The sequence below is a fragment of the Typopeltis vanoorti genome, chromosome 9 (genome assembly GCF_054136105.1).
Source record: "Typopeltis vanoorti isolate ZY-2024b chromosome 9, IOZ_Tvanoo_1.0, whole genome shotgun sequence".
Classification (NCBI taxonomy): Eukaryota; Metazoa; Arthropoda; class Arachnida; order Uropygi; family Thelyphonidae; genus Typopeltis; species Typopeltis vanoorti.
In genome coordinates, this window is record NC_143557.1 from 38,273,252 (window position 1) to 38,300,749 (window position 27,498).

The 27,498-nt window shown below is 34.3% G+C and overlaps 1 protein-coding gene across 1 annotated transcript in view; it reads left to right on the plus strand.

Moving 5' to 3' along the window:
- LOC150102982 (aconitate hydratase, mitochondrial-like) overlaps nt 1-27,498 on the plus strand; it is a 451,613-nt gene that overhangs the window by 252,204 nt on the left and 171,911 nt on the right. Inside the window, exon 12 of the mRNA XM_090398314.1 lies at nt 13,717-13,808. Within this exon, the coding sequence (XP_090254440.1) occupies nt 13,717-13,808 (92 nt within the window). The remainder of the gene's footprint in view (nt 1-13,716; nt 13,809-27,498) is intronic.

Below are 27,498 nucleotides of genomic sequence, written 5' to 3' on the forward strand. Positions count from 1 at the left end.
TGTTCTTTCATAATCTGCTTTTGCTTTTCTTACCACACTCATTACCCCTCTGGCCTGTGCATTATACCGTTCATGTGCCTGCCAGTCACTTTTCTCCTTAAATTCCCTCCACAGTTGTTTCTTTTTTTGCAGCTCAAGCTGAATGGTGTTATTCATCCATTTAACCCCTACCTGATTTATTATTCAGACTCTAGGTCAACCATTGCCTCCTGCAAACACTTCTTAACCGCCTCCCATGCACTATCACCACCCAGCCCTTGTTTTACATGCCATGGCACTGAACCAATCAAACTCCTAAGCTTGTCATACTTACCAGCTCGATAATTCCACATGCACCCTGTCTTAATTGTAAATTCTTGGCCTAATGAGGTAGATTTGCCTTCAGTTCAAGAAAGTGGGACATACAGTTTTAATTTGAAGTGGAAAATCATACAAGAGATATGAATAAGAAAGTAAGTATATATGTGGAACTATAAGATGGGTGTTATAATAATAAACTGCGAAGGTGGCTGAAGCAGTGCACTGGTATGAAAAATGTGTAGTAGAAAAAATCTACAGTGCTCTGGAAGTAGTAGTGAAAGGTAGTCTCTAGGAAGCTATAGCTGGTTTGCCATCCTTAATCAGGAGGAAAAACTGTTTGGAAGTTGAATGAATGAATATCACTTTTAAGCAAGAGCTGCATAAAAAGAATGTTGAGCAGTATAAAAAGTGGGCTAGGAAACTGATGGTTATGGTGCAGAAGGCAAAGTCAGACTCTGAAAAGCCTTATCTTTAAAGAAGAGAAATCAGAGACACTTTCTGATTATGTGGCAAGTAAAAGAAAAAAATGGGCATTCAATAATAACCTTAACAACTGTGGAAGGCAGGAAAATGTTAGATGCTTCAGAAATACCTGAATTATTAAGCAATGACTTTAGTATGATATTGTTTATCCCAACCAGAGACCAGTTAGCTGTCTTAGTGCTAAGTTTGAACAAGATGAATAGGAAAGAAGCCATGGATGAGTTGGAGGTATTTAAACTATTGCAAGAGCATAATTTGAATTCTGTGGCAGGATTGGATGAGATGAGATTTTGTAAAGGGTAGATTTTGCCTTAGTCATTTGCTTACATCAGTGCTTCCCAAACTTCTGGATGTCAGGGCCCCCCTTTGCAAAAATTAAAATATTTCACGCCCCCCCCTCGAAAAAAAATCGTAATAGAGAGATATATTATAATATTTATTGTATTTATATTCAATACAAAACATACACAGCGAATATTGCAAAAATCAAATGCATATGTTACATTTTTTGCCTCTTACTGTTTGGTTCTGAAGACGATGCGGGCTGTTCTAGTAAAATATGAAATACTGTCCTTTTTTTTTTTTTTTTTTAGTCTGTTTCTGCTTCTGATTGTTCGCGGGATTTTTTTTTTTTTTTATTTTTTATCAGCCACTTATCCATCTCAGGGTTAAATTTTTTAACGTAGAATAGATCAAATAATATCACCACTTACCAATTCTGGCACACCACAGACTGACAACATGAAATTAGTAAATATTACCTGAATAAGGGAATCCCCGAACCAGGAATATTTTTCTTTTTTGTGATTTTTCTCCCTTTACGGTAATTAAGCCTAACACGAAACAGACAGCAAAGGCAGGTTATTAAAACGTGCACATGATTGGTGCGGTATTAACAAAAGATCACACAACCGAAAGATAAAAGCATAGCTGACAATTGAGTTGAAATGCTAACTCTCTTCATCTGAATTCCATATGTGAAACTGCCATAATATTCATTATGTATATATTACTTAGTTTTAACACTTTTACGAATTTTAATTTACAATTTTAACACGTTCGGTTGAATTTTATTGCTGCCTTAGGAAATCGAACTCACACACATCTAATTAATAACAATAGTTTTTAGTTAGATACTGTGTTTGCCCATGCAACATGTGGTTTTGTTTCAGTCTATATATACAGCATAATTTCTGTATGAGGGGACATGTGATTCATTAATTAGTGTGTTTTTATCCCAGTTGTCTCTAATTGCACTATTTGGTGAGAAATATATTACACAGACTGCTCATACCTTATTCACTGGCATAATAATAAAAGTACTTGTTTTTATTGCCTCTGCAGTATAGTGGCTATTAGGGAAGGCGTGTTGTTTACCACTGCAAACGAGTTACTATCTCCCCACATGAACTTGTTTAAGCTTTTTTTCATGCGTGAAGTATATGCAAAACTTTTATTGGTAATAGAAAACTAGCTCGGATGACAGTGATAATATAAAATGAGTTTTGATATGTATATAAAGTCAATATCAACAGTGCCTGATTACGAACGCGTTATTAAAGGGACGGGAAGATTTGGAGCTTCCTTGTAGAGCATTCAAAGTAAATACAATTAACCACTGCTTTGAAATGAAACATATGAATAAGCAATATTTACTAATATTCATTAAGCGCCGAAATACGCAGAAAGCAAAGTTTGTGAACCAACATCAATGTGTGAATTTGTCCATTAAAATATAAAAAATAACAAAATAGAAATAATAAATAATAAAAGTTAAATACGTTTCTTTTAAAATAAAAAAAATCTACTTAGTCTTAAAACATTTTAAAATTGTTTTCATTATATCACGCCCCCTCCCCTCAACAAAACCTACAGCCCACAAGGGGACCGCGGCCCACAGTTTGGGAAGCGCTGGCTTACATGACTAAGGCAAAATTTTATCCAGTTTAGTTGGATAAAGGAAATGGCTACTCACTGATACTGCTGGACTTTGCAAAGGCATTTAACAGGATATCACACAGAACTCTTTTGCATAAACTGAAACAAATGGGGATAGGTATGAAGCTGGTGATTTGGATAAGAGGATGGCTCATGGACAGATAGTCGGGTAGAGAGGGGTTGAGTCTGGAAGAAGATGGGTGACTAGTGGTAGTGGTGAAGTGCAAGGCTTGATACTTGGTCTGCAACTGTTTAATTTGTATATTGGTAATGTAGGAAATGAATTATGGGGAAGTATTCAGTTTGCCAATGATGCAGACTGATAAGCAGAAATAGGGAGCCTGTTATTCCCTTCATAAGATTTTAATAAAGCGATATCTTCACTACAATGCATAGATCTAGTCCTTCTTATCCCAAATTCCATTGGGATAAGGATCACCAAAATTGTGTCAGTGTATGGGATGCCTCCTATTTGAATAGATTGTAGGTCTGCAGGCTTCAAAGACTAGTTGATATACAAAAAAAAGAGGAGACATGATAGAAATGTTTAAGTTATTAAAGGTGTTTTTTTAGGATTGATATTGAATGTTTCTTTTCATTGCTGGAAGGGAGATAACATGGTATGCTTGGTTAGGATTGGCATTAGAACAATGTTTTTTTTCTTGAACTCATTCACTGATGAAGTACTCACAACCAACCAGAGATGAATGAGTATTGTTAATCATGGTTAGAATAAATTTCTCGTGATGAGTCTTAAATTCCATGGATCCAAGAAATAATATCTGCAAGAGAATTAATAACACTTGTGACTTAATTATTCAATTTAAGTCTTAGCATGATAACACTTCTGATGAGTGGAAAGAGAGCAAGGTAATTCCATTATACAAGGGTGCAGCTAGGACAAAAGCAACCCATTATAGACTAGATAGTATCTCTGGAGTAATCAGTAAAGTGTTGGTAAGTTTGGTGGGATACACATCCAGACAGATAAAAAGTATCTTAATTTTCTGTAGAGGGCATTAGCATTGCTAAATAGTTTTTCTTGAGCAATTTTCTCATGTTTTATAGTATGTGACTGTGCAATTGGATGACGGAAAGGGATGTATATTACTTTTGAATTTTGCCAAGGTATGTGACAAGATTCCACACTGGAGGTTGGTACACAGACTCATAATGATTGGTATGCAAAATAACATATTTGTGACCTGGATAGAAGAGTGGTTGAGATGTCAGACAGTAATCTATGGAGGTGCTGAGTCTAAGAGAAGGAGGGTGACCAGTGGAGTACTCCAGTTCTGTACTTGGGCTGTTGTCATTTAACTTGTGTATTAATGAAACTGAAGTTGGCCTGGAAAGTAATATACATTTCTTTGCTGATGATGCAAAATTAGGAAGAATAAAAAGGAGTATTTCCAATAAAGAATCGTTGTAGGATGATTTGAACATAGTTTTCCTGACAAATGGTGATGAGTGTCAGTTTGTTGTTGCTAAGTTTAAGGTTATGTATTTTGAATGAGATATTGCAGGTAGAGTATTATATTAATGGTAATTTGGTGCAAATGGTCATTGAATCTAGATAGTTGGTGGTGGCGACAGACAGAGTTAAAGTTTAGAGGCCACATTGTTAAGGTGGTCATCACATCAGATAACTGCAATGTTTGACGATACCACAAACGTTTGGGGAAAAAGGAAGTTATTCTTCCATTCTTTAGAAGGCTTTGATACTATACTCCAACATGGTCAGCTGGGTTCAGAAGAGATAAGACAGTTGAAAATATTGAGTGGATGGTATCAAAGAAGATATCTAGCCTATGGAATTGTGCATATGAGTACAGACTGAAAAACAGAAAAACATGACTGTAAAACAGCTCCAGGCCACACATTGCCTAAATAGGTATTTAGGCATTGTGTGACCTGGATTCCCCCCCCCCCTCCCATAATGAGTCCTTGACTTCACAGTCTGCATAATAATAATTAATAATCTTTAAGCCATCATTGTGGGTAAGTTATTTGTGGGCTTTTTAGTAGAATGCTCAAGTCATTCATATTTTGGGTTGTTATAGAAATACCTAACAGCTCTGTCCAAGCTGATTTATTAAAATTGGTTTAATCCTATACATCTTGGGATATTTATACCAGGGATATCCCAGGATTAGAGTCTTCATTAAATGTAACCACAGTTTTATAAGGTTAATCAATTTGCATATCACAGTGATGCCATTTCTGAAGTATCGTTGCATAGAATTTTCTTTCAAGGAGTATGGATGGAAGATTTTTCCTGCACTATTGTACTCATTCTGGAATTAAGCATTCCAGAACTGAATCCATCATGCATGATTCATTCAATTCTGTGTTTTGTTTAGTTTTCAACAATGCTTTGCTTCTGATTTCAAATTATGGGTTCTCTATGGATATACTCTATCAAGAATATGGCTATTTTACCACCAATTGGTGACAGTGATCATGCTGTTCTTTCTTGGGAAGTATCTACTTGTATTGAAGCTCCGATTAAATCAGGCTACATGCTGGATTACAAAGCTGGAAATTATGATCAACTTAGAAGAATACTATCTTTGGTCCCGTGGTATCAGGTCCCGTGATATGCAATGAAGTATCGCTGCATAGAATTTTCTTTCAAGGAGTATGGATGGAAAAAATTTTTTCCTGCACCGTTGTACTCATTCTGGAATTAAACATTCCAGGACTGAATCCATCATACATGATTCATTCAATTCTGTGTTTTGTTTAGTTTTCATAATGCTTTGCTTCTGATTTCAAATTATGGGTTCTCTATGGATATATTCTCTGTCAAGAATATGGCTATTTTACCACCAATTGGTGATGACAATGATCATGCTGTTCTTTCTTGGGAAGTATCTACTTGTATTGAAGCGCCGATTAAATCGAAGCTTCAATTTCCAGCTTTGTAATTTAGATACATGCTGAATTACAAAGCTGGAAATTATGATCAATTTAGTAGAATACTATCTTTGGTCCCTTTGGTATCAGTTACTGAATGGAAAAAATGTCAGCAATGCATGGGAATCTTTGAAAAAGTGCTTGAATGAGGCAGTATCTGAATGTATCCCTAGTGTTCGAAGAATAAATAGGTTGGGAGTGAAATGGATGTGCAGCCTTATTAAGCCAGAGATCCACAAGAAGAAGATGACATGGAAAGAATATCCTGAGAATAAGAATGAGAGAAGTTATGAAATATATAAAGCTCAGGCCAGAAAAGTAACGAGTATTGTGAGAAAAGCTAAGACGGAGTATGAAAAGAAATTGGCATGCAAGCTAAAGGCAATCCAAAAGAATTTTATCGTTATGCCACAAGCAAAAGAAAGAATGAATGTGGAAGAATAACTTTATTGAATGCAGATGGTACACGAGTGTCGGAAGCTAAGGAGATTGTTCAGTTAATGAGTGCTCACTTTGATAAGATATATCAACTAGGTGTATGTAGCATGGTGCTACTGCTATGTTGGATGAAGAGTTAGAGGTTCATGAAAATGAGGTTGAACAGCTCTTGCATAACCTGGATAAGAATTTGTCAATAGGGACAGATGGAATATCTGCCCATTCGTTAAAGGAATGTTCAACTGAATTGGCTAGGCCTTTCACACATTCATATAACTTGAGTGTCAGCTCAGGAATGGAAGGAATGTATGATAGTTACATTGCACAAGGGTGGTGCAAAAACTGATGTGTCTAACTACCGACCTTTTAGTATCTCTGGTGTGGTAGTGAAGATTTTAAAGACATTGGTAAGAACTCGCATACAAAAATGGGTAGACAAGCATTCTATACTCTGCAGGGAACAGCATGGGTTTATTTACTAAAGGAAGGTCATGTTTTAGCAATTTGCTCATATTTTATAACTCATTCATTTTACGGCCGAGTTGGATAAATGGAATGGATACACCATGATAATGGATTTTTCTAAGACATTTGATAGATACCACACGACAAGCTGTTGGGTAAACTGGAGAATATGGGATTTCATCTAGATACACAATCGGTCTTTTCTCCTCCCTGAAACATCTTATTGCTCTCAAATACTGCGTTCTAGATAAAACAGTGTCACTTCGCTCCATGATAAGTTTCCGTTTATTCTGGGACTTTTTAAAACAAAATCCGTTTTCATGAAGTATTTTCCTTAAAGTTTCTCTTTTCCAAGAAAAATTAATTTTTTCTTTAAGCACAGGAATCAATTTTGGAACAGTTGGCACTCTTTTCTCGACCATGTAAAATTCATGAATAGTTCTTCTTATAACGTCTACATCAAAATCAATCAAAGCTACGGTTTCGATGGTTTTCTTTCTCTACCACTTTTTTTTGGAGATATAAATTTTGGCTTACCTTCACCTTTTGATTCCCTACAAATTCTTTTAACAGTCGACCTCAATACACCCACAATTGCACTTGCAAGTTTTATGACTTGAGAAAGGGGAACGAGGAGACGAACAAGGCCTTCTGATGATTCTTTTTCGCAGAATGTCAGCACATTATTCAATATTATTTTGCAAGAGCTACTGAAACGTTTAACAACAGAACTTGTTGACTGTATACTGGATCCATCATACAAATTAATAATAAAAAAATAATGCAAAAAAGCGACAACAAAAAGTTGGCGACCAATTAGTACATCCTTCATTTCTTTCTCCCCTTCAGCATGAATCGACTATTCTTGGCAAAATGCCAAGGAGAGACCTACAAACGGTGTCATACAATACCAGGCACACTCAGTAGAGAAATACCTATGTAATTTTTACATTCAGTTTTATTTCCCTTTTTATATATGGGTACTGTGAGAGCTCTACTCCAATCATTTGGAATTTGTCCCTCTGTTCAGGCCACCTGGACTATGCTGTGCAGCCACTGTAAGACTTTTATTCATACTTGAGCATTTCTGTTCGAATATCATTTACTCCTGCTGCCTTTCCACATTTCAGGCTTTTGGTGGCTTTTTCTACTTCAATTATGGATATATATTCCCGACTGCATGTCTGGTCAGTGTTTTTTAAAACTGTGATATCACTGCTTGTTTCATTGAGCAGTTTTTCAAAGTAATTACTCCATACTTCAAGGATATCTTTTTTGCCAGTTTTCATGTCACCTTTATCATCTCTAATTCCTTTTACAGCAGTCTTTCCTCCATTTCTGAGCTTTTTCAATAGCCTTCAGAATATTTTGCCACCTTCTTGATATTTATTTTCTATGTTCTTTCCAAAGTCCTCCCATGACTTTTGTTTATCTAGTTTTACACAGTGTTTGGCTTTCTCACATTTGTCTCTGTATTCTCTAAGAGCACAAGTGGATTTATTTACCAGGAACTTTTTATATGCTTTCTTCTTTTCTTTCACTGCCTCTTTAACTTCCTGTGTCCACCATGGAGTCCTGATTTTTCTATCCTTACAGACAACCTCACCACAAGCCTCTCTGGTGGAATCAGGCAGTATTTTCTTCAGGGCTTGTCACTGAATCTCCAAGATTTGATTCCTGTTCTCAAACTCTTTCATTTTTTCTTCAATAATGTTTGTCTATTTTAGTCTCGGTTTACACCTGAGAGCTGCTCAACTTTTATTCACTTTAAAACTTTCTTACATGTTATTCTTTTCAACATGAAATTCAGTTTTATCTTGCTCAAGACTAAATAGTGATCACTTTCTATTTCAAATCTTCTGTACACTGGTGTACATCACTATCAACAATAACATAGTCAATGAGACTTTTCTTATTCCTTGCCTCTTCTCTCCATGTGAATTTGTTCACATTTTTATGTTTGAACATTATTTTAGTAATAACCAGTCCATGTCCTGTGCAGAAGTCCAATAGGTATTTGCCATTATTATTAGCTTTGCTCTTTTCTCCAAATTTTCCCAAAATATTTTTGTATGTCTGGCAATCATTTTCTACTCGGCTATTTAGATCCCCAACAAGGACCAATTTTTCATTGTGTCAGTTGCTTTCTCTAAAGCCTCAAAAAATTCCTCTGCTTCTACCTTAGCAGAACCTTTGGTGATACCATAGGCACAAATAAGTCTCATTGTCCAATTCCCCATTCTGAAATTTGCCCACAAAACTCTACTTGATATTGCTTGCAATTCAAGATTTGCCTCGTATTTTTGTGTTCAGTACTATAGCTACAACATCTTTTTCCTATTTTCATTGCCTGAATATAACATTTTGTATTTATTGCTCAGAAAAATCTCATCAGATTTTGTCTTTTTTTGTTTCAGTCACCCCTATTATGTTGATCTGGTACTTATCCAATTCCTCAGCTAGCTCCATTTCTTTGCCATTCAGACTTCTTATGTTGATAGTACTAATCTTTAACTCTGGTGATATTGAGTTGGAGTGGGCTTTAGGATTTGTTCCAGTAGCTGACTTTTTGCTGTTTGCCTTGGTTCTCTGGCGAAAACAATGGGGACCTTGTTTAATCTGTCACGCCCCAGCCAGCATGAAATTCTGTCATGTTGTACCATCATTTTTTATTTTGGTTTAAGCAAATAAAGAATAAAATTTGGTCGGCTAAATCCCAAATTGCCAGCTCATCCTCGTTCGTTCAGTATCCAGGGAGATACTTAACAGGGTGCACCACGAGAAGGTGAAGATTGGACATTAAGTTGGAAGCCCTGATTGGTTCTCCACATTCCTTTAAAGGCTGTGTGGAGGTCTCCTCTCAGTTATATAGCTTTGACCCTTAAGCACCCCAAATGGAAAACATATCATCAATAAAGAAATCTAATGTGGAAATGATAAAAACAGCAAAAAAGTAAAGTAAGAACTGCTAGATTAAGTCAAAATACTAAAGACTTAATTAAGAAAAGAGAAGAACTGAGAAGGAAAAAGACGTAAAGGTACTAGAGAAGAAATAGAATTTATTGAGTTTAGAAAACTAGTGATAAGAGAAAGAAATGATATTCGAAGCCATGATATCAATAAAGAAAGAAATTATAGGAAAAGAATAAATCATTGAAAGTGATAAGGAAGGAAACTAATAAGGAAAGAACTGGATTACATGTCTTAAAAATAAAAAGGAAAGTACGAAAAAAATGAAATAATGAAAATATGTGAAGACTTTTATACCACTATGTATGAACATATTTATCTCAGACCCACTGAAGATGACGAAAATGAAGAAGCCGAGATGATACCAGAAATAATGTTTGAAGAAGTAGAGAATGTAATTACAGAAATGAAATTAATAAAATCTGAAGTAAAGATGGAATACTGGCTGAACATCTAAAGGCAAGAGGAAGGACATTATGGAAGGAACTGAATTTATTTAATGACATCATCAAACAAAAAAAAGAACCTAACAATGCAATTATTGTTCTAATCCACAAAAAAAGGAAATAAAGAAGAAATAAATAATTATAGACCAATATGTCTATTATCACAAGTATATAAACTGTTTTCAAAAATATTACTAAATAGATTAATGATGAAGTTCAACCAGTAGAACAAGTTGGTTTTAGAAAAAAAATTACAGAAATGAAATTAATAAAATCTGAAGTAAAGATGGAATACTGGCTGAACATCTAAAGGCAAGAGGAAGGACATTATGGAAGGAACTGAATTTATTTAATGACATCATCAAACAAAAAAAAAAGAACCTAACAATGCAATTATTGTTCTAATCCACAAAAAAAGGAAATAAAGAAGAAATAAATAATTATAGACCAATAAGTCCATTCTCACAAGTATATAAACTGTTTTCAAAAATATTACTAAATAGATTAATGATGAAGTTCAACCAGTAGAACAAGCTGGTTTTAGAAAAAAAAATTTTCCACAATAGACCATATTCATACTATAAACCAATTAATAGAAAAAAGTCACAAATACCAAATAGATCTTTATATGATGTTTATAGATTACACAAAATCTTTTGACTCCATATTTCAAGATGAAATGATAGACACATTGGAAAAACAGAATATAGAAAAGGAAATATATTAGACTAATAATAAACGATACGAAAAAGCAACAGCAACAATAAAACTAGAAAGCATAGGAAAATCATTCTGAATACAAAGAGGAATAAGACGGGTTGCTCCACTTTCTCCCAAAGTCTTCAGTGCAGCATTGGGAAAAATATTTTAAAAATTCAATTGGGAAGTGAAAGGAATTAATATAAATGGAAAGCACTTCAACCATCTAAGATTTGCCGATGACATAGTACTCATCGCAAAGAGTAAAAAAAGAACTACAATCTATGACAAATGAACTATGGTGGGAAAGCCTAAAAATGGGACTTAACATAAATATTGAAAAAACATAGTATATGACAAAAGAATATGAAGAGGAACATAACTGTAGGCAGAAAAGAACTAGATCAAGTAGATGAATATATGTACCTTGGACAAAAAAGAGTTAAAGAAAGGCAAAATAAATATAGAACATATAATAGGAGAACTACCATTGTGTTTAAAAAGGAAAATATTCAACAGGTGTGTGTGTGTGTGTGTGTGTGTGTGTGTGTGTGTGTGTGTGTGTGTGTGTGTGTGTGACACCAGTGTTTACATATGGTAGTGACACATGGAGCTTAACAGAGAAGCAATGTGAAGATCTGAGGATAGCACAAAGAAAACTAGAAAGAAGAATGCTGAAAATTACTTAAAAGGATAAAATTAAGAATGAAGAAATAAGAAAAAAGAGTAAGAGATATATAATAGAAGGGATAAAAAAAAAAATTCAAAATGGAGATGGAACTGGTCATGTAGGGAGAATGAGAGATGAAAGGTGGACAAGATTGATAACAAATGGCAATGGTGGTCAGAGACAAAAGAGAAGAAAAAAATGGAAGAAGGTGGGGAGGACCTATGTCATAAAGTGGATGAAGAAAGAAGATGATATATTTATTTTTAGAATGGATTTTATTGGAAGTTTTTTCACTTGGTTATACTATAAATTAAAGATAACAAGAAAGTATATACTTGGCTTAATCCTTTATCCAAGTGTAAATAAACAAAGTTTGCACCTGAAGTATTTTCAGGACTGGGGCAACTCATATAAAGAAGCTAAGACTTCACATCACTTGCCTTAGTATCCCATAATGCAAAGCCCATCTCTTTGCAGACATGTATAATGCTATGCATTATGGGAAGGGTCACTACCCAGAACAGGGATCACTTCTTATTTTAAATCTTTCTTACTCCATAGCAAATCTTCTGGTCATGACACAAACCATGTAGAAGCTTATCTAGCTTATTTGACTTCGACGGCATTTGTTGACAGTATACTTGTTGGTTGGTTGTCATATTTCTTGGTGGAGAGCTTCCTCTCCTTTGTCATTGGATGGTCTTAGGCTCTGTAATTTTGCAGATATTTTTATTCCTACAAATAAATGACGTTTTTTCACTAACTAAAACTTCTCTTCATAGTTTTACTGATGACAGTACTCAGTTTCTCTTTTTTTTTAATTTGATCAACCCTGTAATTGCCAAATAGTCCCATTTTCAAAATCTCCTCTTTTTGTCTTCCCTTTATGTTAGGCTCAGCCACTTGTCACTAAGTAACTTAGCTACAAAAAAAAAAAAAAATCTAATTCATGCTCTAATAGGGCATTTAATCCTATCTGCATAGTTGGCTGTCTGTCATTGTGTGTATATTCTTTTGTCACTTTGTCTGTATTATGGGATGAAACATTCAAATTTTCTTGGGGAAGCTTGGATTTTCATTAGTATGACACGGAAAACTTTCCACCTCTGAGACTGGCTACCTCATCTGTGATTCAAACTCTAGTCTTTTCAACCAGATAGCATGGTCATTATTTCCTGAGTTATGGAAGCTCTTTTCAAAATCTTCAGTAGCCAGTGTCTTAAATACTGATCTCTTTACTATTCGCTGACCACTATACTTTTTGTCTGACTTAATGGTATTATTGACATAAGAATACATCATATTTATAGCCTTTTCCATTTCCAGAATTCTTGTTTCTGTTTTCTTGTGAAGATATTACCTCAGAATACTGCTCCATTGTTTGCGGGGGTGGTGTACTAAAAATCTCCCCAAAAAAATACTTTATGCTCTCTTGATGATGGCATTCTGCTTAATTGATCCCCCACCCACCCCACACCATCCATACACCCCTTTCAAAAATTCAGTCCAGTTATACCTCTTTATACCTCTTCTGTGGATATTTATATGAATAGTGTTCTCGTGAACTGGCTGCTATTCCTCCACTTTCCTTTAAGCATATAAAAACACAAAGAGCTGTTGGTCACCATCCATTCTTTATCATCACACCTACCAGGCCACCCTCCCATCATCTAACTCTTATTTGAAAGAACCTTTTTCACACTGTTTTCTCTATGATTAAATTCTCTCTTAAAGAAACGTATCAACAGGTTCCTTTTTTTTTTTTTTTTTTTTTTTTTAAAATCCTTAACCACTTATCCATTCCTTATAATCTCTCAAGGGTTGACATCATCATCAAATTCTTGATATGTAGTTCGGTGGAGGGGGGGGGGATATTGCGATAGTACTACATGTAAAGTTTAAATCATTCTAGGGTTGTATATCTATATACAGTATAAAAAAAGACTTAATTTCATCGTAAATCTATTTCATAGCAAGGCTAATGCATGGAATTAAAAGAGACAATATAAATTATATTCTACACAAACATTCTGGTCAAAATTTTGTCTTTTAGTACATAAGAGATCATTATCACTTCTTCTGAAATAAATGATTGTATTTTAAACTAGCAAATTATACCACTGAAAAGAAAAAAAATTTGGTAAAGTAACCATTAATAAATTTAACTGTAGCAAACACTGTTATAACAGACTTACTCACTATAACAAACTACCAGAAAAAGCTATGATCAAAGTCCCACTTGCATACTGCTGGGGTAAAGGAATTTTACTATATCCAACTTCCACTGTAACAAACAATGCTTGTGGGGGCTCTGGGAGTTTGCTATAGTGAGAATTGACTGTATAAATTATAGGTCTTCATTACTGATTTTCTTCCTGCATATTTCAGAAATATCTGATCTGGCAGATAAACATTCAAAACTGTTAAATCCTGATCCAAGTTGTGAGTATGATCAAGTTATCGAGATTAATTTGAATGAGGTAATTTCACTTTATTTTAATGAAGTATTATGCATATTTTTATTGTGTTATAAGGATGCTTTCTTTAGTCTTATATGAAGTTTATGTGCTCTCTAAATTCATTATACATCACTTTCACAAGTTTTAGTTATAATTAGCATGCATTTCCTATTTTTCCAATTGCTCCTATAATCAGATTACATAATGTCCTGAAAGTACTAGTATCAAGAAGGATACCACTGCAGATTATTGAAATGATCAAAGATACACACACACACAATGAATTTATAATAATATATCACATAAAAATATGCATAAAATTCCTATTTCCTATACTAGGTGATTCTTTGAGTCCATGTCTACTTAATATAATTATGGACAAAATAATAACTGAATTTAAACAGAAATTAAATGAAATAAAATTCAAACAATAAAAATTTCATTTCATTGGATATGTAGGTGATGTAATATTACTTACATCAACTGCATATCCGGGAAAAGAAGATTATCTCCAAAAGTAGTTATTTCAATTGCCACAGATATGCAGAGTTCTTACATGGAAATATCAACAGAAATTAAATGTAAAAATATTGGAACAGGTAATGAAATTTAAATATCTAGGAATTATTTTGAATAACTCTAACTGAAGAAGTATGAAAAGCACTTAAAAAAATTAAAGCACTGAGTCAGATTTAGTTCCAGTTGAAATGCTAAAAAAAAGTTAACTTGATTGATGACTGGTATTAATCATCCCAATACCAAAAAACCATATTCATTAAGATGTACTGATTACAGAACATTTAGCTTAATGTTGAAATAAAATAATAGCAGAAGAGCAGTATGAATTCAGAAGTGGAAAAGTACAAGCAATGCAGTAATAAACCTCAGAATGATATGCAAAAGATCAGTTGTTGTTCTTGTACAAAAACATATCTACTTCTGCTTCATACATTTTGAAAAAAACATTTGACTCCCATGCAGGCCCGGCTGGTGGCGTGTGCAATATACACAGGCGCCTAAAAGATGTCAAAAAATATGAGATAAGAGTTTAAACGAACAACGAATGGTACATATAATTATGAATGTACATTGTCTTCCGTTCGGGCCCCTTCAGATCTTCCCAGAAACGAACAAATAAATTCTGAAATTGTGTTCTGGACCTGATTATATCACTCTAATTTTTTATTAAAATTTACGAAAATATACTTAAAATAGTTCTTCTTTATTTTTTTGATGTATCGTAAATCAACTTATGATTAATTATTGAGTTCCATGTAAGGGCCGTATCCTAATTTTAATCGGATTGGATGCATGTGGTCCAGCCCTAAAAGTCGTCTTACTACTGATAACTCATTCTTCTTGACATTCGAGCCTGTTATATTAGCGGGCTGTTAGGGCGGCGTCAGCGACACAAAATAATCGGCGAACTCTTGAGTCTAATGCAAAACATTCTTGTAAAATTCTCTTATCTATTTTCATTGAATCTTCCTGAGAACTAAGCAGACTAGTATTCTGTAACATTTCCAACAAGTTATATTGAACAATTGTTGGCATAAAAGAAATATTGTTTTGTATAAAAGACATAAAGGTAGGATAGCATATTTCACTTACTTTAGAAGAAATGTACCTATGTAACTGGGTTAAAAAAGATTTGTAGAAATAGGTGAAGTGGAATTCCTGGTTTTTTTTTTAAATTTTCAAATATGAGTTAAAGGTCCAACCCTTAGGGTTGATGTTTTCATTAGAAGAATTTAAAAATTATGAATTAATAGAAAATATAGGATAAATATTTGTGAGAACCTCCCAGAACTTTGCTAAAGCAATATTTCAAGGGACTTATCTTCCTTATAGAACCTCAGTGCTTGGGTAAAGTTTTGGGAGGTTGTTTAATAAAACACCAATATAACATCTAATACCAATCTATTTTTCATTCTTAAATTTTTAAACGACGGTAATTTTATCTTTATTTTCAAATTTATGTTATTTTAATAAAAATATTTTTTGCATTTTTCATAATTTTATCATTCTCTAATTTTTGTACCCATTTTTAAATTTTCCAAAAAACCCAGGAAATCCACTTCGCTCGAAATATGGATCGAAAGAAAAAATTGTCTGGTTGGTAGAATAAAAAAAATCAAGAAAAGAGGCTGATAGAGCAATTAAGGAATCAAAGAACGCTGCATAGTTTTCTGCAAGATGGGCAAGACAAGGATAATTCTGTTCACACTATCGAACCAATGGACACAAGTGAGCTTAAGCATGATGGTGGAATTGTAACCATTGTGAGCCCTGGAGCTGAAACTGATGAGGCTTGCATTAAGATTGAATCAAATACTGGTACAGGTGCAACTAAACAGGATGATGGGAACTCAATCGACGTAGTGTTTGAAAGAGAATGTTCAAATAGTGATGTAGAAACGAGTGCTGTGGAGATAACTAGCTATTCTGATCTTGAGAACATAGTGGATTGGCCAGAAAACTTACATTTTCAAATTGAAAAGATAGTACTGAAAGGGCCAGCACGAGCTAAAATTAAACATTATCTGAAAGACCGTCTTGGGTGATCATTTAGCGAAACATATTTCCAATGAAAAACAGCAAATGGTGAATTAGTGGATAGAATATGGCTTGTCTATTCAACCAAATTAGATAGTGTTCTGTTTTTGTTGCAAAATATTTAGTAGTGATGAATTTACCTTAGCAAAGGTTGGCACAAATGATTGGTGACACATGACATTGATTTTGAAGAGACATGAATGAAGCACTCAGAATTTTGATTGTTATGGAAAGTTGACTGAGTTAAAAAACGACTTTCTGGTGGTCAAATCGTTCATTTTTGGACAAACAAATTCTATTTGAGTGAAGTAAAACATTGGGATGAAGTGCTGAAGAGAATAATTTCCCATGTTAACGGTATTAACATGGGAAAGTCATGTTAATGCCATTAGTGCTTTGAAGACCAGATTGAAAGGTATTTATTCTGCATTAAAGAAGTCGTTCAATTGGAAAAAGATTCACTTACACGTATAACAGTGGAATGAATCGCATCAAAATTAGATAGTTTTGAATTCATTTGTGGATTAATGATCTGGCACGACGTACTTACAGAAATACAATTGTACAAGCAAGTTGTTACAATCACAAAGCATGAATATTAAATCAGCAGCAACTGCATTGAAAAGGACAACTGAATTTCTCATTTCCCATAACTCTTAAGATTCTTTCGAGAATTATATTTCCCAAGCAAAATGCATCGCAATAGATGTGGATTTAACAGACAATTTTAGTCCTGAGTTAGATAATCGGATCCGAAAAAGAAAGAAATTCTATGACGAGGAACCAGATACCCCAGAGCCTGTTGATGCAAAAAGGAAATTCAAAACCAAATTTTTTGACATTTTGTTCACAACAGCAATTACTTTAATGAAGGAGCGTTTTGATTCATTTAGTAGTTTTGGAGCCCTTTGAATTTTTGTACAACATTACAGAATGTGATAACATGGAAGACCAACAGTTGGGAAAAAAATGTAGTTCATTATAAAAAGCATTAAGTGACAAAGAAAATAAGGACATTGAAGTAGAAGAACTGCAAATAGAGCTGAAATTATTATCTAGAAAAAGTGAAGAAAATAGTACACCAGAAATGGATTTATAACAACAACCTTGAAGAACTCTTTGCAAATTCACTGATTGCATTGAGAATACGATTGACTTTGCCCATTTCAGTTGCTAAGGGGGAGAGAACATTTTCTAAATTACAATTAATAAAGAACTACCTGTGATCAAGCATGAGTCAAGAAAAACTAAATGGTTTGGCATAATTTCAATAGAAAATAATATTGCTCAGTTTATCAACATTGATGTACTGCAACAGGGATTTCACTAAAATGAAAACCAGACGAATCCCTTTTAGCAAAATTTTACTATTTTATATTATTTTGAAAATTTATATAACTTGAAAAAATTTGTATAAGCAGGACTAATCCATCGGTAACATTATACTGTAAAGCGGTTTTCATTTGTTTTTCATTTCCTGTTCGTTTTATTCACACTTTATTCAAAAAACCTTTTTTGGAAAGGTGCCGAACATTAATCGCGCACACAAGAAAAATACTATGTGCCAGTCCTGCTCCCATGATAAACTTATATAAATCTTACAAAATATTGGTCTGGACTCAAAGGATTCAAGGATAATAATAATAAAAGACATACTGGAATCAACAGTTTTCAATAAAGATACACAATATGCTTTCACAGTGGATAAATATAAAAAGAATCTGACAGTGATGTGTATTATCATCATTGCTCTTTGAGATTGATTGAGGCATTTCATTTGGTGGAAGAAATATAAATAACTTAAAATATGCAGACAATGCAGTATTAATAAACATTGAGATAAAACAAATCTACAAAATATAGTTCATAAACTAACAGATCTGTCATAAATTTGGACTAAAAATAAATACATAAAAAATCTGGGAGGTCTAATCACTGATGGAAAATGTGGACAAGAAATAAAAAGAGGAATACAAATAGCCAAAACAGTCTTTCTTAATATGAAACAAATACTTTCCAACAGAAAAGTCAATATAAATATGAGAATACACCTACTGATTTGCTATGTATATTCATTAATGTACACCTCAGAAATTTGAAAAAAAGATTGATATTGTTGGAGATGTGGTTACTGTGAAGAAAAGAATGATGCAGATTAGCTGGATAGAAAAGCTTACAAGCAAGTACTGCTTGATAGAGCAAACCAAAAATGATTACCGAATGTTATCGGGAAGTGAAATTCTTAGGGCATGTGGTAAGAGAGGGGGGGACTGTCCAATATGATTATCACAGGAAAACTGAGGCGGAAGAGGCCAACCAAGACTTCACTATATGAAGGATGTGAATGCTGGATAGGCAAAATCACTATATACATCTTTAAAGTCACACAAGATAGAAATAAATGTTCTCTCAAGCAGCTACATGTGTAATTAATATCAGATTTAAAACAGTGGCATCTCAGACTTCCCTTCCACGGAAGTCTGAGATGCCAGATTCAGACTCACAGTGAATTAAAGTTTCATAAAGTGAAATAATGTGGAAAGTTTCACATCCAGTAAAAAAATATGTATCAACAGACTAATGTTCCTTATCAGATGCAGAGATGTTGATGTGATTCCATGGTTCTTAGTATTACACCACAAATATAAGCAAGCATCTGAAATCTGTCCTTGAGCAGAAGTTTACATACGAAAGCATACAAGATTTAAATTATCATCAATCAACAGATAAACTTATTTGCTTTGTTCAGAGCTATTGATGTCCTTACCTGCTGGACTGTGGAATAGAGATAGATACTTCTAATAAAGCTTATTACATTTCTGCAGTAACTAGAAGAAAAAAAAAATTCATGCAAAAATTCAATAACTTGTTAGTGGAAAAAGAATACAGCACATCAAACACTTAACTTACAACAAAGTCATTATCAATTCATCTTCATGTATGCTTAAAAATACTGAACGTATTGTATTGTCAAAAGGTTTGACTCTCGCTTCTTTCTCCATGTTAGCAATGATATCACTAATTAATTTTCTTCTTCTGCAGCTTGTCCCACTTAAGTGGGGTCGCTGTTTTTGGTGAGTCTCCTTCACATCCTCCTGTTTTGGGCTGTAACCACACCCAAGTTCTTCATCCTCAAGTCCTCTTCCACCAGCTCCCTCCATCTCTTCTTTGGCCACCCCCCTTCCTCCTCCCCTGCACATACATCTGCATGACCTTTCTTCCCACATATTCGTCCTCCCTCCTCATCACATGACCAAACCATCTCAACCTTGCCTCCTGTATCTTCGCTCCTAAGTTCGTAACTTTCACCGTTCCCCTCACATAGTCATTTCTCAGACGATCCTTTCTGGTCACACCGCACATCCACCTAAGCATTCTTATTTCTGCTACCCCCATCCTGCTGATGTTATTTTCCTCAGGGCCACAGTTTCCATAGCATATGTCATAGCTGGTCTCACTACTGTCCTGTAGATTTTGCCCTTCAGATTGATCGGCAGCATCCTCTTATCGCATAGCACTCCAGCCATCTCTCTCCAATTCCTCCGTCCCACTTGTATCCGGCATCCCACTTCCTTCTCAGCCTGTCCATCCTCTTCCACTGTTGAACCTAAGTATCTAAAGTCCCTAACCTATCACTAATTAATATCCCCCAAAATGATATCATTGCTAACATGGAGAAAGAAAGGACTAAGGACAATTCTGAAAAACACAGCAAATGTAATCTGCATTCAAACAGCATCCAAACTTATTTCCATATTGAGATTTCTGTAGCTGCTGTAGTGATTCATGTTGAAGTTTCTGAAATAAAAACAAGTAGAAACAGGAATAAAAATATTTAATTTTGGGGGACCCTGTAACCCCTAGAGAGGCGTCCCCTGGGTGGCGGATAGGGGAGCCCACCATATGTGTGTGCGTGCGTGCGTGTGTATATGGTGGGATGGTCCGAATATACTAAATAAGGACTCATGGACCAACAGGGCCATAAGGGGCAATCATCTTGATTGTAAGGGAAGCGGCACTTCCATGGACTCCTAGCTGGATCTATCTCCTCTCCTTCTACTACTTTGAGGAAGATCCACTTACTTTAATCTTTCCTATAAGGCCTTATTACCCAACTCTTCTTATTTTATGACCCCTATGCTATTAGAGTACTCGACGGCCATGGGGTCTTTTCATTTCTGGCCTTACAACTATGCCATCTCTATAAACCTTACTGTAATTTTGCCTATAGATTTTGTGTCCTGTAGTAATTATGTCCTGTAGATTTTGCCCTTCAGATTGATCGGCAGCATCCTCTTATCGCATAGCACTCCAGCCATCTCTCTCCAATTCCTCCGTCCCACTTGTATCTGGCATCCCACTTCCTTCTCAGCCTGTCCATCCTCTTCCACTGTTGAACCTAAGTATCTAAAGCCCCTAACCTATCACTAATTAATATCCCCCAAAATGATATCATTGCTAACATGGAGAAAGAAAGGACTAAGGACAATTCTGAAAAACACAGCAAATGTAATCTGCATTCAAACAGCATCCAAACTTATTTCCATATTGAGATTTCTGTAGCTGCTGTAGTGATTCATGTTGAAGTTTCTGAAATAAAAACAAGTAGAAACAGGAATAAAAATATTTAATTTTGGGGGACCCTGTAACCCCTAGAGAGGCGTCCCCTGGGTGGCGGATAAGGGAGCCCACCATATGTGTGTGTGTGTGCGTGCGTGCGTGCGTGCGTGTGTGCGTGTGTATATGGTGGGATGGTCCGAATATACTAAATAAGGACTCATGGACCAACAGGGCCATAAGGGGCAATCATCTTGATTGTAAGGGAAGAGGCACTTCCATGGACCCCTAGCTGGATCTATCTCCTCTCCTTCTACTACTTTGAGGAAGATTCACTTACTTTAATCTTTCCTATAAGGCCTTATTACCCAACTCTTCTTATTTTATGACCCCTATGCTATTAGAGTACTCGACGGCCATGGGGTCTTTTCATTTCTGGCCTTACAACTATGCCATCTCTATAAACCTTACTGTAATTCTTCTATAATCTACTCTTTCCCCCTTCAATATACCCTATTCCTCCTATGGGTTTAAATTCGGAAGAAGGCTAGTTCAGAAGCCTTAAGGTAGCAGCCCTACCACTGAACTATTCCATCGTCAGGCTAGTCCCCTGACATGGAGAACATAATTCTACTAGTAAGCTGACAGAAAAAGATAATCGGATTGAATCTATAGGAAACGACCCTGGAATGGAAAAGGTAAAACAAAAATGGAAACGACAAAATATAATACACATAGCAAACTGGAATGTAAGAGAAATAGCATATAAAGAAATAGAATTAGACCAATTATTAAATGAAAGAAATTTTAAAAAAGCAGTAATAACTGAAACAAAAAAGAAATTAAAAGGAACTATGAGAACTGAAAGTTTTAATGTGATATACAGTGGAGTCGACAGAGACCAAAGAGCACAAGCAGGAGTTATGATTTGGATCCATAACATTCTTTCAAAACAGTTAAAACATTATAAATTATGGAATGAAAGAATAATAGAAGCTGGAATAAAAATAGATAGAGGCTATTTAACAATAATCAGTTTATATGCCCCAGAAGAGGGAAGAGAACAAGATAATATTGATTTTTATAATCAGCTACAAAACAAATATAATAAAATAAATAAAAATGACTACATAATTTTAGCAGGAGACTTAAATGCAAGAATTGGAAACACGAAAATTAATAATAATATAGGAATACATGGAGAACATACTCTAAACAGGAATGGTAAAACATTGATTGACTTTGTAGTTTATAATAACCTAAAAATAATGAATTCCTTCTATAAACATAAAGACATACATAAATATACTTGGGCAGCAAGAGGATGGAAATCATTATTAGTTTACTTTATACTAAATGAAAAGACATCAAAATTTTCACTAGATGTTAGAGTTCACAGAGGATATGAAATAAGCAGTGACCACTTCCTTGTTAAAATAAAATTAAGATTACCACCTAAATGGCTACAAGTAACAAGAACAGAAAGAAAAATTGAAACATTTGTTTATAAAACTAGACTATTGAATGACACAAATGTACAATGGCTATATGAACAAAGAATTAACCAATATCTAGACAAAATAAAACAAAATGAAGAAATAGAAATAGAATGGCTTAATATAAAAACGATACTACTTGCAACAGCAAGTGAAAGCTTGGGAAAGACCAAAAAATTCAATAAAAGAAAAAAACTGAAGATCTGGGATGATACAATCAAAGAAATAATTAAAAAGAAAAAAGAAGAAGCTTATCACAAATGGTTAAGCAGTAAAAGATTAGAAGATGAAATAGAATATAAAAGAATAAGAGCCATAGCTAAAAGAGAAGTCAGAAAAAGACATAGAGAATCATGGAACAAATTTGTTTCTAATTTAGAACATGATTTGTATAAAATAAGACCCAATGTATATAAAATTTTGAAACACTTGAATGCAGATACCAAAGAAAACATAAAATTAAACACTGAACGGAAATTACAAGAATTTCTAAATTACTACACAGAATTGTGGACAGACAAATATTTTAAAAAAGACAACTGGCAAACAATTAATGAAAATGAAAAGGAAATAACTAAAGAAGAATTAGAAATCAGCCTGAAAGAAACAAGAAACGGAAAATCACCTGGAGAAGATAAACTAGGTTCAGAACTATATAAATATGCAGAAACCTAGATTCAAAGAAAGATTCTTATTATTTTTAAATAAAATTTATTCAACTGGTATCCCCCCAATAGAATGGAAAAAAGCAATTGTGATTCCTATCTTTAAAAAAGGTAATAGAGATGACCCTAAAAACTATAGAGGTATCAATATACTAAATTCCTGTTACAAAATATATAGCAGAATCTTAAATAGCAAACTAATGAAATATTCCGAAAACTTTATTTTAGAAGTACAGAATGGATTTAGAAAAGGACGATCATGTATTGACCCGACCTTTTGCCTAAAATTAATAATAGAGAAAAGAAGAGAATACAATTTAGAAACACATATTGCATTTATTGACTTTGAAAAAGCATTTGACAAAGTTAAAAGAAACATATTATTTAACATATTAAAAGAAAGACAAATACCAAATAATATCCTAAAAGCTATCACAAGTATATATGAAAATAATCAAATACAATGAAATAATAATAAAATGGAATAAAAATTTACATCAAGGAATTAAACTTTCTCCTACAGTAAACTTAAACACTCTCCTCTTTGCTGACGACCAAATAATAATTACAAATTCTGAAGATAAACTACAGAAAGCTATTTTAGATCTAAATGAGATATCCAAAGATTATGGTATGATAATGTCAACAGAAAAATCTAAAACTATGGCATTTAAAGGACAAGATCCAGCAAGAACTAAAATAGTAATAGATAACAAGATCTTAGAACAGGTGAATTCATTTAACTACCTAGGATGTATGATCACATATGAAAAAGATATAAACGTAAAAATTGCAAAATATTTAAAAATAACAGGTGTAATTAACTCTATATTTAAACCAAACCTAGTTCAAAAACCAACCCTACCAGTCTTAATGTATGGAAGTGAAATCTGGACAATAAAACAAAAAAACAAACTAAGATTAACAACAGCAGAAATGAAGTTTATGAGAAAAACTGCAAAGTATACCCTATTTGATCACAAAAGAAATGAAGAAATTATGAAAGAATTAAACCAAGAACCAGTAATAGAAAAAATTAAAAAATATAAACATAAATGGATGGAACACGTTCAAATAATGAAAACAGAAAGATTACCAAAACAAACCTTAAAATACAAGCCATTAGGAAAAAGAAGACCAGGACGTCCTCTTAAACGATTCAACGATGACTTCTAAGGCCGGAACAGGCCATGCTAGGCCTAAATCCTTGATATGCATGATGATGATAAAATATTTAATTTATTAACTAAATTACATATTTACCACATGAAGTTTTGCTTGCTAGCATTACCGAAGGTAGATTGAGGATGCACACTAACCAAAGACCAAGTATAAAACAACCTCTATAACTGGGACAGTCACATGTACGTATGGCCTGGATGTGTATGAACAGTCAAGTGCTATTTATACAATCACATTCTCCAGCCAAAGGCTGCTGGTTTGAATCCCGCTGTGGGCATGGATATTTGTGATTGTCTGTGAAAATACTATCTAATGCCGACCACCACTAATGTGGTGGTGGTGGTGGTGGTCGGCATTAGATGGCATTGTGTAGATGATGAAGGTAGTTGCAGTTGGTGGAGAGTTATAGAGTAGATGCCCTCCCTCTGAGTCTTTGGACTCCCTGGAGGTGTTACATAATAATAATAATAATATTCAACTCATATTTTCAGGCTAAAATGAACTTAAAAGATTTAATGACAAAGCAGTTTAAGCGGGAAATTTGACATTCTTGCAGATAAGATGATCCACAACATGTCAGATTATACACTTTTGAACATATATTTTTAGATTATACACTCTTGTAGTATTCAAAGAGCATTCAAATTTCTTGGTCTTTTGATGGCAATCCTTAAATTTGTCATCAAAAAATTACCACAGAATGAATGAAGCAGATGTTGTTAGGCTAAACACCTCAACCTTACTATAAAAATAAATAAAAAAAAAACTATGCTCTCAGGGGAGGAAAAAAGAAATATCCTAGGTAGAAAAGGCAGCCTTTGAAAAATCTAGAATTAAACATAGTAAAGGCAGACAAACAAAATACCATGGTGATCTTGAATCCAGATGATTACAACAATGAATTAAAAGAATTATTATTGGATACATTGACATACATTCCAATAGTGAATAAAAGTAAAACTATATGCCTGTTAGACATTATAAACTGGCCAAAAAATAACTTTGTCCATATCAAAAAAAAAAAATTTTTTTTCTGACACACACCTAGACTATATGTGGGCTACCTAAGGTTTACAAACTTGAAGCTCTGCTGTACCCCATTGTTGATGACATAAATTGTCCTATCTATAAACTTGCTAAATGTTTGACATCCAAGATCAACAAGCACATTGGCAGCACATCATCTTACATTAAAAAAAAAAAAAAAAAAAAAAAATACTCTACACACTTTTAAACCACTATATGGAAACTTCAGTTGGAGGAGAATTATTGATTAGTAATTGCTGGTGTGTCATCTCTTTTCACTAATGGGTGATACACTTGAGCTTTTTTTCAGAATATCCCCCCCCCCCACACACACACACCAAATATTTGCATACTCTTTAAGTACTGACTTAGAGAGAATTTTAGCTGGAATAACCCAATCTTTAAACAAACTGAAGGTGTAGCAGTGGGCTCTAAACTTTTACCTCCATTGGCACTTAATTCATCCCCCCCCCCCCAAAAAAAAGCTCAGATTATGGCTGAGGTACATTGATGATGTATTTGCCATTTGGCCACATGGCCTACAAGATTGTATGATATTTTTACAGTCCTAAAAACTTGAATTACTTTTGAAGAGGAAAAAGTAGAGACTAACCTTCTTTGATACTCTAGTTACATAGCAATCAGATTGGTCACTCACATGCTCAAGTCCTACCATAAGCTCCCCCCCCACACACACACACATGTGTACATGCCGCTTCACATCACCATCCTGCTGAAAAACTTGGAATTTTCAAAACTTGAGCCTGGACAGCCAGAGTGAATTTTGCTCTCAAGACTTGTACTGCAACAACAACAACAAGCTCTACCTACATCATCTGAACAAAAAACCCTTGCCAGAATCCTTAAAAAGAACCTCTTCCCCAGCTAGACTAGACTATACACATACTATATCTCTCCCCTACTTTGCAAACATACAAACTAGATTTGCTCCTAAACAATATAAAATCAGAACAGATTACAAGCCTATGGACAAAGTCTCCATTTTCTTTAGACAAATCAGGGTTCTCTATTATTCTCAAGTCTACAGTATCTCCCTGTCAGTGTGGAATTTAGTATTTTGAACAGGCAGGACGACCACCTTGTGAAGAAGAAAAGAATAAAAAGCACATTCAGCGCATGCCATGGAAAAAGACCATTTCATCAGGTGGAAGAAATCTAGGCACACAGATATCAGTTTAAATAACAGAGGCTGTCCTTGGAACCCATTGAACTGTAATAGAACTTACATTGTAATCCTAAATATATTTTGGTGCATCAGCAGAGTCACAGAACATTACCACAGAAAGTGCATGTTGCCTTCCATACGTGACTGTTTTTGTTCTGAAATCGTTTTATTTTCAGTCTTCATTTGTGTGTGTGTGTGTGTCTTCAAAGTGCCTTTGATAATGCTAGCTTGAACTGGCCAAATGTCACATTGTAAATATTTAATTTAGGTAGTAAATTACGTTAATTCCTGTTTCTACTTAGTTTTTTCCAGAAATGTGTGAAGCATCCATCTATACTTCTATGAACCAGACAGCCACTTCAAAATATCTCAAAAATGGAAGAGACAGTAATATTAAAAGCAGACAAGGGTAGTGCAATTATAGTCATGAACATAGAGGAATATATTGGAAAAATGCAAACCTTACTGAATGATACCAGCACTCGTGACCATACCTGGCAAAACCCACACATACACAAAAAAAATTAGTTTATAAGAACCTTGTCAACTGTCCTGAGGACACCAAGAACTATTGTACTTATAGGCATTCCCTTGATCCAAGAATTTATGAAGCTCCTAAGATACATAAGCAAGGTGTATTACAGTTCATAGTAGATGCCAGATATTCACCCACCTGCTTAACATCTTGCACAGCTAATAGTCGCATTCATAGTCAATATCGACTCCTGCATGAGAAACATGGCATACAAAAGATTTGTTGGTAATAGAGCCATTTGACTTAGCTATCTAGTATAGACATTGCCAACCTGTTAACTAATGCACCCTGAACAGAGATCGTAGGACTACTTCAAGAATTATTCCCACTAGACACTGATTTTAGTTTATTTATTTATTTATATATAATGGTGCATAATTTTTTTTTATGTGATTCCTACCCACAAAAGGCTTTTCTGTAAACCTACAGTATCATCATACCATGGGTGGGTTGAGGATTTTTTTTTTTTCTTTTTGGTATTTTTATTTATTTTTTACATTTTGGAAAC